General features: G+C 33.9%; 3 protein-coding genes across 3 annotated transcripts in view; 1 reads left to right on the top strand and 2 right to left on the bottom strand.

Annotated features, from left to right (window-relative positions):
• LOC147072544 (NBAS subunit of NRZ tethering complex-like) overlaps nt 1-1,571 on the bottom strand; it is a 39,424-nt gene extending 37,853 nt beyond the window's left edge. The window contains exons 1-2 of the mRNA XM_085946938.1: nt 1,368-1,571; nt 981-1,081 (exon numbers count right to left, since the gene is read on the bottom strand). Coding sequence (XP_085803064.1) covers nt 981-1,081; nt 1,368-1,445 — 179 coding nt within the window. The 5' untranslated portion in view covers nt 1,446-1,571. The remainder of the gene's footprint in view (nt 1-980; nt 1,082-1,367) is intronic.
• Nucleotides 1,572-2,187: 616 nt separating this feature from the next.
• Nucleotides 2,188-9,967, top strand: OstDelta (oligosaccharide transferase delta subunit). Its single transcript, XM_085947352.1, has 10 exons — nt 2,188-2,256; nt 3,403-3,614; nt 3,930-4,189; nt 4,799-4,960; nt 5,234-5,372; nt 6,202-6,641; nt 7,422-7,572; nt 7,718-7,862; nt 8,319-8,537; nt 9,663-9,967. The coding sequence occupies exons 1-10, from the start codon at nt 2,247-2,249 to the stop codon at nt 9,803-9,805; spliced, it is 1,881 nt and encodes a 626-aa protein (XP_085803478.1). The 5' UTR covers nt 2,188-2,246; the 3' UTR covers nt 9,806-9,967.
• On the bottom strand, nt 9,901-13,850 carry uri (unconventional prefoldin RPB5 interactor). The gene is made up of 4 exons (XM_085947353.1): nt 13,776-13,850; nt 12,916-13,165; nt 11,706-12,222; nt 9,901-10,549 (listed from the first exon to the last, which is right to left on the bottom strand). Exons 1-4 carry the CDS (start codon nt 13,803-13,805, stop codon nt 9,988-9,990), a joined length of 1,359 nt encoding a protein of 452 aa, XP_085803479.1. The 5' UTR covers nt 13,806-13,850; the 3' UTR covers nt 9,901-9,987.
• Nucleotides 13,851-13,978: the final 128 nt, after the last annotated feature.

Here is a 13,978-nt window from a genome sequence, read left to right as displayed (position 1 = left end):
AGCGATAATATTAAAAACCTATGAAGAAAAAATATTATTTACGATGTTGAACGATGTTTCATAGCAATGCAAGCAGGCAGTGCACTTGCAAGATGTTAGACCAGCCGCTGCTGCTTACAATATGAGTGAATGCATCTATATATATGTCATTCTTTCATTCTACCTGTGTCACCCACCAAAGTCCCTGGTCAAATGTAACAATATTCGACAAAGCTTCCACCACCTAATCCGGCTCTATCTGAGCCGTGGTGAAACAGCTAATCATGTCTCACGACTGACATTTTCATTGCACCATTTCATACTTCAATGTTTTTTTAGTATCCAGTTTTCCATATATTCCAATAATCCGGAATCATCAGGCTTTATATAAATATAGTGCAGGATTAGTGAGATTCTACTGCATTATTATATTACTGGAAAAACTGTCCATTTGTTACGTCATAAAGAAACAGTGAAAATAAATAAGGTAAATATGCCGCAGCTGCCAGCATGAGATTTTAAAACTTTATTTTTAGACCAAACCAAACCAAACCTAACCTACCCCGACCTAATATAATCTTAGTTTGTGATATTGACGCATCAAGATGTATGAAAATTTCAAATTTTAGTACAAGTCGGTTATGGGGAAGCCAGGCAGGAACCACACTAATTGTCATAGCCGATTTCACAAAATTCATGAATTTCATTAATGAAAACCTAACCTAACCTAAACTAACCCAACTTAGCAAATAATCCAGTAAGATGTCGGCTATTTTCAAAATGTGTTTGCCGCTGGCTTCCCCATAACCGACTTCTACCCAAATTGTTAATTAACAATTATTGGATCGAAAAGCATTTGCGCTGACAGAAAAGGGTATTTAATGTAATTGTCTACATGGAATAAACTGTTTAACGTTAAAATATATATATCTAAAAGCTCATGCGGGCATCTGCGGCACAATTACCATAAATAAATATTGAGAATATACTTAATATATTACTTTTGAATGCATTCCACTAAAGTTTCTTCAGATTTAAAAAATCCAAGCACATAGTTGACTGCAGATTGTTTAGATGATTCTCCGAACCCCATTTCTCCTCTCTAAAAGGGAAAAAAATCATTTACTTAATATAACTGATCCGATTGGTAGAGATTAGGCATGATAAACATGATTAAAGAACTATTTTTTTTTTTTAATATCTTCGGCAATTTTAATTGTAATGCATGACATAGATTTGATAATAATATACATAGCTGTATTGAAGTTATTGTATAGATAAATTTATAACACTTGTTAATTTATTGTGTGTACACCTTCTGTCTAATATTGTATATCCTACTGATTTGTTTTATAATGTTTAAACATTAAATTACAAAAAAGGCTTACAATAAAATCAGGATCTGGTCTCCATTCAGCATATATAAAAAGTTCGTATAATATGCTGTCAGGTCGGTCTATCGCCATTATTTTCAACGTAAATTAAATTCTAATAAGTTCAGTTGTCAAAATACTGACACATTTACAAGTGGAAGAACTGTCACCATAGACTAATATACTACATACTAACTGTCACATAGGCTAATATGAACTGTCATTTCGAGTCATAGACTAATCTTCAGCTTCTATGATTGCCAGAATAATTTTAGCACTTGGAATCGTAGACAAATTTATCACAAATAATAAGGTCAATAAATTAAATTCGCTTCGACAATCGCTATACAATCGTAAAGGGGGCGAAAATAAAGAGTATTTCCGATTTCTCTCTCTTTTTAAAAGATTCGCAATTATTAAATTTGGCGTTTTTTGAGTACCTAGGTACCTACGGCTTAAGCGTTCGAATCCTGGGTCTGGCAAGAACACGTATTGTTTTTCAATTTGTGTATGAGCCAGAGTATGGACTTATAAGGTTGAGCTAATGGCTGACATCCATTTCTCGTAAAAAAAACAAAATCTGTTAATACAAACCTTCATTATGAGGAGGCCATAAATGATCCTATTAGGATCGGACATGGTCGAAAAAAATGTTATTTTATGTTTGATTAATTTTGATGAAATAAATAGAATATTAATTTTACCATGTCATTGTCGTACCTACCTATAAAATATAAAAATAAAATTACGTGTTTGAACGTAAATAGGTGTACTATTAATATAAATGATTTTATTATAGTTGCAATACTGCCGCTGTCATCAATCCAATCCAATCGGTTTCGACGTGTCGTTCTGCGACCGGGCCGGTATATTTTGTGATTTTAGTTTGCGGATATGCGGGCTTGTAAGTAAATTTATTTTGTATAATGGAATACCTTATATTTTTAATCTATTTAAGAATGTCATTGAATCGCCTTACACCTTTTGATTGAATAATAATTAAAAAAATGTTCAACTTGCCGGCAATTCCATGCCACATACATTTTTTTCCAGTTTTGATTTTTACAATACAATTTTCATATGCGAACTGCTAATGGCTGTTTGTAGTGTTGAAATGATAACTATTTTTATGTTTTTCCATAAAATAACTCCACAATGTTTCATAATCGACTAATGCCATTAGTTTTTTCGCCGCCACAGTGAACTGTAGATTGTAGATAGGCGCCGCCGAGTACCTACATAAAATACACGACTAAGTAATATTCATTCACACACTTCTTATTAAATTTAGACTTTTAAGTGATTCACATTCAGCATAATAATATGTCAGTTATGCGAAAAAAATATCGTAAATTAAAAAAAATCTCTTCTGAGCTTCCCAGTGTTCCTGAACATTTTTTATAATTATTTTTCAATTTAGCTGCTCCCCCACTGTAGAGATGAGGTTACAATGCTTGTCTCTAAATTTATGCAACACGGGTTTGATCCCGTTGCTGAGGCAACATCACACGCATTTCAATCTATATTACTTGTAGATTCAGTTAAGGCCATGCATTAGTTGAGGCACGGTCTAAAAAGATCGTCGCTAGGCGATGCGCGGATTGCGGGTGGCGGGTGAAAATGACGCCTGTCAAACGAAATATTAATTGTCATATAAATCCAACATACGTCCATTTTATGTTCTGTTTATTGTTCTATTAGTAACAATAATAATATATTCATTGACATGTTTTCTTTTTAAAGTAAATGTGTAACGTTTTTAGTCATCTTTACACGATTTTAGAATTAATTGACCCGTCGCCATCACGCAGCAAAGTGACGTGTTCCTGGGTCAATATTCTCTCAGTGAATGGCAGCGAGTCCAAAATTTCGTCGCCCGTACAGTTGAAAATTATTTGGCGTTTCACTGATGCGTCACCTTAATAGACCTGATAGGTTGAGTGAATAATATGGAACAACCAATTGATCTACTAAAGAAACGTGGAGGTCCATTATAATATACTTATTTACTTTTACTACCTAGCTTCTTAATCTTATTGTGTTTTCTCAGTTGCAGTAGTATGCCTCTGTTTGGCACTTTGTTTTGGTGCAGACGGACTCAGCAGTGTCTATGGTTTCTTTGATAAAACCAAAGATGGAGTGAGGTTTAAAAAAATATTTCAAGAAAGCCTTGCCACCGACGATCTGTCTTCTATATATTATGCCGTACAAGGGATGAAATACTTAAATGAAGGCATCCCTAATAACCAGGATGTTTGCAAGGTAACCGTTATCATATTATATTGAATCACAAGTAAAGCTTTTTGTTTAAGTTGTATCACACGTCATGCTACACTCTATGGTTCAAGTAAAACTTTTAATTCGGAATATTGATATTCAATAATTGAAAAAAAAAATACTATTGCTTTTTTCAATTTGTATAATATCATGTAAGTATCACTGGGTGAAATTTACAAAAATAATTTACTTTTATTTTCAATAATATGTACCTTATAATAAGTGTGTAGATTCTATTACATCAGTCTTGAATCTACCACTATTGTAAAAAATTACTATAAACTAATTTATTAATGGCAGGTATTGAAAGCCGCTAAGAAAGAATCTGTGGAGCAGTGCTTTTACGTAGCATCTGCTTCCCAAATCTTAAAATGCAAAGATCCTCTCGTTCCTGAAGTGTTGAAGACTGCAACGGCCACGTTGGACAACACAAAAGCTCCCCTCACCGACATCATGTATGCTGTTTACACGCTCAAAGCTCTCGGCAGTAAAGTCAACGATAAGTCTGCTGCACTCAAGAACCTCCAGGATTATCTGAAGAAAGATGACTCAGTTACAAAGTAGGTTTCCGTTGTTATTTTTTTTAGTTTGGATATAAGATATGAGTATTAAGTCAACACGGCTTTTATTTTAAATGTTTATTACTCCTGTAATCTTACACTATTTAGATTGTTGAATTTATGAATGCGGGTGTTATCTGACAAGTTGAAGGCAAAGTTTCAGGACTGTTGAGCACAAGGACACGGAAGGAAATGACGAGTGCCGCCATTGTGTGGTGTTCGTGCCGGTCTGGTGTTGCTAGCAATTTTCGGGCTGCAAAATAATATTGTGATGTTGCTAGCAATTACAAGGGTTGTAATAATAATATTGTGATGCCTTTTATTTCACCTTTTCTGTCAATCGAGCTCAATTATTTACGCCAAAGCCTCCGAACCAGTATGCAGCGAGCGATAGAGAAGTGTGCAGTAAGATATAGCTGAGTGACTATTAATTTGTAACACTTCAGAGTCATATAAAATATGAGTTTGTTGAAGTAGAATGACAATGGAGGAGTGTGTTAGATCACTGCCAGTTTTGATACAGGATAGTAGACCACAGCCTACTTGTAGTTTGACATGCCTGCTTTAGTATATAGGGAAATAATTAGTTGTGTGTTGTTAATTTTACAGTTTGGGTTTGGTCTTCCACATTTGCGCCGAGGTGGCGTGTGGGCCTTGGGCTGTAGACCGAGCTGAAGATGCTCTCATCCAGGCTGACGAAGTAGATGGCAAGATGCTACACTGGGAGGGCGGACTCCCTGCCACATCACTCCTCTTAACTGGAATACTCAAGTAAGCTTGTTCATCCTCCTTATCAATTATTTACTTGTACTCTACTTTCTATTAATAATTGCAAAAGGCGAATCCAGGACATCCATTAATCCGGGTGATCATGTCTTGTGACTTGTGATGGCATTTTTAATATCATTCGAAACTCTGTCACTGGCATATGCCATACATTCCAATAGTCAGCACCATCAGATTTTATATAGTGCCGGATTAGTGAGATACTACTGTATTTTCAATAAGGAGTATTCATGACATAAAATTACTTCATTTTTTTAGGTTGGCAAAGGCACCATCCCATATTACACCCGAGCAAAGCGTGAAGCTGGCGAATTATCTGCTGTCAAGGCGCTCTGTGCAAACCGCTAAAGGAGCTTCAATGTTGCTCGAGGCTATCACATTCTTGGCTGATGATAAGGTGATTAAAATACTGTATTATATTTTTATATAATTAAATACTTGATGTTTAATCCTTTGCAAACAGAATTGATTTTACAAAGGCATACTGATTTACTAAAATGGATAAAATTCGTTTATTATTCCTCCAATTAAAATATTTTAATCGGAGCAATAATGTAGATATTGAATTTCATGATTCTTATTTATATTCTCAGTTAACTAGCAGTGGTTGGCCGGTCAAAAAGGTTTTTTTATTATTTTTACAAAGTGACAAAGTCAATAACACAAAAAAATCAAAAACTGTAGCTAGGTAGCTACTCATCAAGACATTCAGAAGATGGTGGGCTATTTTACTTTTTATATATATAAAATGATAAAATTATTATCTACTTACCGAACTGGTCGTCATTTTGATAAAATAAATAAGAATCGATCTTACTAACCAAATAATTCTCAAAAAAATTATCGGGCTCCATCTTTGTTTTAACCTCGTAACTCTAAAACTTCAGGAGACAGTAAAAGCTATTAAAACTTAAGAAATGGAAAAAATAGAACTAAAAAATGCTGACGATTTACAAGAATTGCATTTTTTCCGTTATTTGGCCGCAATTTATGAGCTTTTTGTGGATTGATTTTTGAAATGTTTAAACATATTTGGGTTAAGAATCTTTCAAAGAGGTAGATCTTTCGATATTGTGTACGTATTCAATAAAAATTTGATCTACCAAAATGGGATTCATGAGTTACAAGATAGACGATGATATGTTATATCAAATAAAGGTTTGTGGTGTACTAAATGGTTTAAGATTGAAACAGAAGAATAAACATTAATAATATTTTGTTTGCAGCAAATATCACCAGTCTGCATCTCGCTCACAGGCAATGGCCAAGTATCAGTGGATTCTGCTCCCGTTCATATCTCGGTGAGTGATCTGGTAGGCCGCTTCCACCCATCGGTGAATGCAGAATCCGTGGTGGCGCAGTCCGCCACTCGCCTGCAAGATGACGTCGTCGTTCTCTCCAAACAAAAGCTGACGCGTCATCCCAAGGAGGCAGCCATCTATGTCTTGGATCTGATGAAAGTGAAACCGGAAAGAGGTCTTTACAAGCTGGCCCTGAGTGCGGGCACAAGCTCTGCTACGTTACCCATTCGAGTGTTGGGGGGCATCGAGATAGAAGGTGTGGAAGTTGGCGTTGGAGATGTGGATGGTTCTTCTACCCCTCGACTAAACTCTATTTCATATCCCAAGCAATTGCCCCAGGCCTTGGAAGCTGATTCTCTTCAGAGGTATGCTTTTTGACTTCTACAATTATTATTGTATACAATTTCTATAGAGACATGATATAACACACCAGAATATGAGGCTATTGGTTTCAATGGTTGCATACATACTCTATTCTTATTTATTTTTTTCTTAATTCTGTTTCTTTAAATACTTTTCTGTTGTGTGTATATTTATAAACTATCAATTCAATTCTGTTTATTAGTATAATAGTATTAAACTGTAGCTTGATTGCAAAGTGAGTTATATTCTTGGGCTGCCATTTTTTATATTTTCCGACACAACTTTAAACATGGTTTTTAAATAATCATGACATTTTTTTACACAATGTACGACCCTAAGGTCTTAAGGTAAATAGATTTTAGCCACTTGCTCAATGTATTAGGTCCAAACACACATTAGAAAACAACCTCTGAATTTGACAAACCCAGGACATTATAGGCATTAGGACATTATAAACTGTTCAGCCATTGTGGGTGTGAAATTTAGGTGATTTTATTTTGCCATTCGCTTTTTATGATTATTTACTAATACATATTTTTGCATGGAGAAAATATTCTATTTGCAATTCTAAATGTACATGGTGGTTTTTTGCGATTAACTGAAAGCAACGGATTTTGGAGGTAACTAACATTGAAATCAATATCCTCATAATTTACAATAATTATTATAAAAACGTTCTTTACGCAGCTGCCTATCGACTTATGTTTGAATAAAAATAATAAAATACATTTTGTTCAGGTTTAAATATTTGGTCTATAATGAGAACATATTTTTTATTTTAGGATTATTGTCAAGTTTTCATTGAGAGAAGAGGGTCAAGGGCAGATTGCAAAGGTTCACCAAGCATTTGTGCGGCTCTCAAGCAAGTCTCTCAATCATGAAGTCATCTTTGTTGCTGAGCCGGACTCATCCAAAGTTTACCGAATGGATTTGGTATGTTTCAAAATACCCTTCGATGGTTTTTTTGTAATTAAAAACATTTCACATTTTCATGCTTACTTCTTCACAATATTTAGATAAAAATCGACAAATGTGTACCGTAACTGAAATAACAATACTTATTTTTGTTCTTTGATAGGATGTCGGATCAGTAGCTGAAAATTTCAAGTATGAATCAGGAACATACAGTGTCGAATTAATCATCGGAGATACAGTTATTTCCAATCCTATCAGATGGACCCTGGCTGATGTTAGTCTGAAATTTGCAGGAGTGCCACAAAAAGGTTTTACATTCATTTTATTTCACCAAAATTCGATAAATCACCTCCATATTAAAATGGACTGAAAGATATTTCATTTAATGAAGCTTAGTTCTTAAAGGAATAGAATATATCATCCAAATATTATGTATAATAATATATTTAAATCGTTGTTTCAATTTAATAAAACGCAATTTTTTTTGTAGTACTTATTCCACTTTTATATAATAGATTAGGACCGGTTTCGTCCGCCTGAGAGGGACATTTTGAATGTTGAAAATGTCCCTCTGAGGCGGACGAAACCGGTCCTAATCTATTATATAAAAGTGGAATAAATACTACGAAAAAAAATTGCATTTTATTAAATAAAAACAACAATACTGCTCCACCATGAAATTGACAGTTAACAAAATAAAAGAAATATATTTAAAGTCTGTTTTTTTTGTATCGATATCGTACAACATTATATTTATTCAACAGTTGTTGCAAACTTTGAATTACTGCGGAAGGTGAAACCGGAGATCTTTCACATGTTCAGAGAACCTGATGTGAGACCACCGCGTATTGTCTCAGATGTCTTCACAGCTCTGTGCATAGCTCCAATGCTATTGCTCTTCATCCTATGGGGTAAAATTGGAATAAACGTGAGGAATTTCCCCCTGTCTCTCAGTGCACTAGGATTCCACCTTGGACTCGGTTGTAAGTAATATTATTAACACAATCACTGCTAACCTTTTAATTAACACAAATAACATGTTAATTATATCTAATGGCCAACAACTCCAAATGCGCCAGTCGCGGTGTTAGCACTAAATGAGTTAATTACACGAAAAGTGGACATCCTCATTGATTTTACAATACCTTATAGCAAAAAAATATTTCAGAAATAAATATAACAGAAATCAAAATTGGGTAAATATAGGTAAACTAGGTTTACTATAAAAATTTATAAAGTTAATTGAACTTTAAAACAAAAATTTTAATTTGTGAGAATGAAAGTAAGCAATTGAAATCGTGTGTTATCTCTTTATAAGTACACATCAAAGATATTGAGTTGCAGGTGGCAGATTTTATTTGAAGTTATTTTGGTGATTCCAAACACCAATATATAACCCCAAAAATACGAAATATCCACTTATATATTATATAGGTTGAATGACAGTATGAAAATTAAGAAACAGTTAAGAAACCCTGTTAATACAAACATGGCTAAATCAAAATTTTCGCCAAAATTCATAAAATCCATTTATAGTGATTTCCACTAATTTGATGAATGAACCATAATATTCACCACTGATGGAAAAAAAACTTGGCTTTACTGGCTATTTTGTATATCGTGATTCGATTTTCGGTCCTGTCGATTTCAAATTACCAAGGTTTTACTGTAATCAATTTAATAATCTAGTTTCTATGAAAGCCTTGCTTAGCAAATTATGAATGCCAGATTATATCCTTGTATGGCGTGAATATGTTGATAAGTCTGAAAACATCATTCTCAGGGCAGCTACATATTTGTAAGGTTTTCTGTGAATCAGGAATGTTTTAAAATTTTGGTTTGTTGAGAATTTACAAACATTTTATTAAAATTTAAAAACATTAATCTGATTATGTCTTTAGACTTATCAACATATGCACGCTATACACAGATAATGTACTGTTATTTTCTTCATGATGGAATTAAACTGGAAGGACATTTAATGTGTGTAAATAGATAGTGGTTTATTGATATAAAAAACATTATGTTAGAAGGTTAAAACAACCTGTAATAGTTTCATGTGCTGTTTGTGTAGAATGGAGTAGTTAATTTTTTTATTTTAATTTCAGCTATCCTTGGATTGTTCGTGGTCTTCTGGCTCCGCCTTACTATGTTTGAAACTGTGAGATATTTACTTGCGGTAGGATTCGTCACGTTTATCTGTGGAAACCGTCTCCTCACCGATATAGCAGCAAAACGGAAACTGGCATAGTTTTCACCATTCCATAAAGTTACATCAAGAAGTGTGTTGTTTTGTTGAAAAATATGTGTTGACATTAATGTGCAAGTGGGTATTGAAAGAAACCGTGTGATTTAATAACTTTTTAATAAAAAAAGGTGTACAATGTTTCCAAATAAATTTTTAAAAATTAAATGCATTTTTAATTTATGCTGCTATAAATTGTTTGGTTGCTTACTTGCCATTCTCATGGATTTAAATTTGCTGACAGGACGAATGGAAATATTTTCATTCGGAGAATTGGAAGTAATTTTATCATCCTTTTTTGAATGTTCGATTATATTCCCGATGATGACATGTTGTGAAGTATTTTTTTCAGTTTCCAAATCGTATGATTCGGCTTCGTCTTTTAATAAAGCCGTGTTGTGAATTTCCTCTCTGACCCTGTGAGAATTTTTTATGATCGGTTTTGTTTCTTTTTTAAAACATTCAGGGAACATTTCGTAAACATCACATGGGGATTTTATTTCACTGGTAATGTCAGTTTTCACAACTGGAGTGTCGCTATGTGAAAAGTTTAATACAGCCGTTAATTGCGTTGAATTCAATGTCTCATCAGCAAAAGAAATTCTTCTCCCTGGTTTTTGTTTAGGTTCAATATCTATTTTATATGTGGCATCCTTTTCTGTTGAGTTATCGTTGTCTTCAGATTCTGGGGAGTTGCTGGAATCGCTGCTGTTTTCAGATTCTTCTTCAATATCACTATGAACACACAAACTGAAACAATTAAATAAAACAAAAAATGTAATTTGGATGTTATAAAACATACTCCGTCGTTGATCGCGGATGATACGTTTGTATACAGTCACAATAGGCAAAATTTCATGTTCAAAATTAAATATGAAAACACCTATCTGTATAACTTTGTAAAATTTAATAAAATCTAGCTAATCTGTTTTCCAGCTCATTTATGTTTTCTGTAACACCTAAAGCAGAAATAGTGAACCAAAAACACGCATGTGACCATCTCAACAGAAAGTTTTAAAAGAAAGGTACAGTAGAACTTCGCAAAAAAAAAGTCCCTTGAACATTATTTTCATATAAAACCATACCTTTAATTCGAAATTATTTCCCCCCAGTACCCCGAAAGTCCTGGCATATAAAAATATTCAATAAATCGTAATAAAGTACACTATTTCATGAGCCAGTCATTGAAAATTGTGACAGACTTTTCGTAAAACATCATAAATTACTTATTTTAAGAAGGTAATAAAAATAATCCTGACATTTGGTGACCCATTAACACGGGAACCGGAAATTTGGTAGGCACATCTATGATTTTAAACGATATTGATGAAGATCAAAAAAATTTTTTTTTTTAAATTTTAATATTTCCCCCCCATACATTTCATAATTCGTAATTTGAATTTTTTTTTTGATTTTCGGTCCTGTGGAATTCGTATTAACGAGGTTTTACTGTACATAGTTTATACTTAATTTAACCAAAAACTACTCTATGGCAAAAATAGCTTGTTAATCGTCATTTAAACTGATTATGTGACGATTTGCATAATACTTTTTATTGATATGCAGTAGGCGCTCAATAATCCGGCGTCCACCAATCCGGCACGTCCAATAGTCCAGCATTTTGCAACTCAGCTCTCCTGCTTTATAATCCAGCAGGTTTCAAATTAAACTGCCGGATTACAGAGCGGAGAGCCGTTCGCTCGGCAGTTTAGTGCCCTACCTTGACAGATTATTTCCTATAAAAATCCAATAATCCGGCATAGGTGAAAAAATATGGGTGCCGGATTACCCAGCGCCTACTGTACGTAACTACAAATTTGCAATATGTATCCGAATAAAAGAATAATATTACTGCAGAACATTAATCGGACTCATTATCTGAAATGTTAAATAAATTAAAACTGACCTTTCCAATTCATCATTTAGATCTTCTTCTTCCTGCAGCTGATCTAATCTTTTCAGGACATCTTCTTCAGTAACACATTTTGTTTTACTTTGTTTCAACTCCAAAAGCCTTTTCCGTATAACTGATTCTCTCGTTTCAGTTGCACGGGATAATTTAGGTTTCTGTTGATTTAAATTAGAGTTTGTAGATGCTATTTGCTGTTCCGTAGAAATAGATGTCTTCGGTTGAGGTTTTGTGAAATCCATACTATGTAATTGTTCGATCTCTTCCTCCAATTCTAGCAGTTCTAGTTTATTCATAATGTCTTCATGTTCGATGTCACTATGATCATTCTTTTCATTTTTTTTGGACTTCCGTACATTTAGCAAATGCTGCTTTTTCCACTCTCTTTCTTTTTGTTCATCGAAAGGTTCTATAATTTCTTGGCAGTCATTACTTAATACGATTTTTGATTGCTCCATTTGATTATTCAAAAATATTTTTTCTTTCTCTAACTCCATAAGATGCATATCTGCTTCTAAAAATAATAATTAATAATACAACTTATTTTCATATTACAGTCGAGCTCGGTTATTACGATCACGGATATAGCGAGATCTCGGACGTAAGGAGGAAACATTCGTTGAAATTTTAGTTTATGATTTTTTCCATACATTTATTCACTTTTATAACGAGCTCCTTATCGGATATACCGAGCTAAAATATCATCACAAATTTTCTTAAAACTGTTAATGTGTGGATCGTTTAAAAATATTTCGACCCTAAGCAATAAAATCCGACCTGCAGGATGACGCCGGGTTCGGATTACGTTTATGACACTTAAGTACCCACCTAATTGGTGTTTACGCCGACAAGATTGCAAAAGTATCCATGCATATGGTTGAAAAAAAAATCCAAGGTTTGTGAAGTATGTAGGTACCTACAAACTTTTGTAGTTTATGAATGACATGCTTGTTTCGGGGAAAAATTCTACTCTACTCGCAGTCCGAGATGCTAGCAACACTAGATGTTTTTTTTTCAAACTAAAAAGTCACATCTGACCAATGTGCGGAGCTACATTTGCTGATGTGTGTTTTGTGAATAACAATGACGTATTCAACATGTTGCAGACGAGACGAGTTTTAATGTGCGAGCCGGCTAAGGGTTAATAATATGATAACAGTGTTGGCTTGACAATATTCAAAATTTATCAAAAATGCCCAGAACTTACTCAATGAACGATGTTGTATTATATCCTGTGCTTGCTTTGAAGTACATTTTGTAAAATAACTGCAACCTAATGATACAAGGATCTCGTTGGTGTGAATTAAATTTCCTCTCATCATCACCCGACTGCAAACTGGCACCAGTACCGTTGGATTTAAAGATTCATTGTATGATTTCAAATTATTTTGCAGTTCTTCCAATGACTTTTTATTTTGCATCCAAAACTTTTCCTGTTCCTCATTTTGTTTTATTGCCTGAAAAATAATGCATGAGTTATATTGAGTCCAAAGCAAAGTAGTGGCAGAAAGATCGTCTCCAAAGCTGTAGATTTAAATCACACGATTGGCCAAAATTCAATGGAAGCTTATGAATTGGGCAAGTGGCTTTCGTAGAAAGTCAGTTAAGATAACCTTTACACTGTGAAGTACATTTGGACCGAGCGCCATCCAAACGCACTCGTACGAGACATCTTCATATAAATTACTCCTCTCCAAGCTACTTGGACCGCGTCCTACTCATCCAAGCTAGCTTGGATAGGAATAATTAGTATGAAGATGTCTCGTACGAGTGCGCTCGGTCCAAGTCAACTTGGACCGTGTCAACGTGGCTTTAGAGAATAAGAAATGCTGAGAGCTCATTAATATTTAAAAAAAAAAATATGTTTAGCATTAGAGAAATGAAACCTATGTAGATTTAATCGACGCCAGTGTTAGCACGCAAGAGATTGACTTCGGCGTTTGTAGGCATGGGTTGGCATACTATGTCTATGTACAATAAATAAATATAAATTTCTATGTAGGTACAATAAATTAACAGTTTCAAAACTCGATCGAGATATATATTAATAAGGATAATAAGAATTACATTTTCATACGAAGTTTGAATGAAATTCATCGTTAATTAACCTACAACTCTGACAGTGACACTTCTTTCGTATTCTGTCATAGATAATAAATACAGTGTTGCCAACTAAAATTTTCAAAATTCAGTGGATTTTTTGATTTTTTCTTCAAAATATCAGTAGATTGACAAAAATGTATGAAATTCATCGATTGTGTTTGGTGAAA

This window comes from Rhyacophila brunnea, unplaced genomic scaffold (genome assembly GCF_057557595.1).
Source record: "Rhyacophila brunnea isolate RB1 unplaced genomic scaffold, BYU_Rbru_1.0 scaffold_2, whole genome shotgun sequence".
Lineage (NCBI taxonomy): Eukaryota > Metazoa > Arthropoda > Insecta > Trichoptera > Rhyacophilidae > Rhyacophila > Rhyacophila brunnea.
Note: the sequence above shows the minus strand (reverse complement) of the source record. Positions and strands in the feature narration are given on the sequence as shown.

Coding starts and splice junctions, on each gene's coding strand:
- OstDelta (XM_085947352.1), top strand. Junction 6,642..7,421: donor GAAGCTGATTCTCTTCAGAG/GTATGCTTTTTG, acceptor TTTTTATTTTAG/GATTATTGTCAAGTTTTCAT. Junction 8,538..9,662: donor ATTCCACCTTGGACTCGGTT/GTAAGTAATATT, acceptor TTTTAATTTCAG/CTATCCTTGGATTGTTCGTG.
- uri (XM_085947353.1), bottom strand. CDS start 13,805: ATGAATTTCATTCAAACTTCGTATGAAAAT. Junction 13,166..13,775: donor TTCAAACTTCGTATGAAAAT/GTAATTCTTATT, acceptor ATTATTTTTCAG/GCAATAAAACAAAATGAGGA. Junction 12,223..12,915: donor AATACAACATCGTTCATTGA/GTAAGTTCTGGG, acceptor TATTATTTTTAG/AAGCAGATATGCATCTTATG.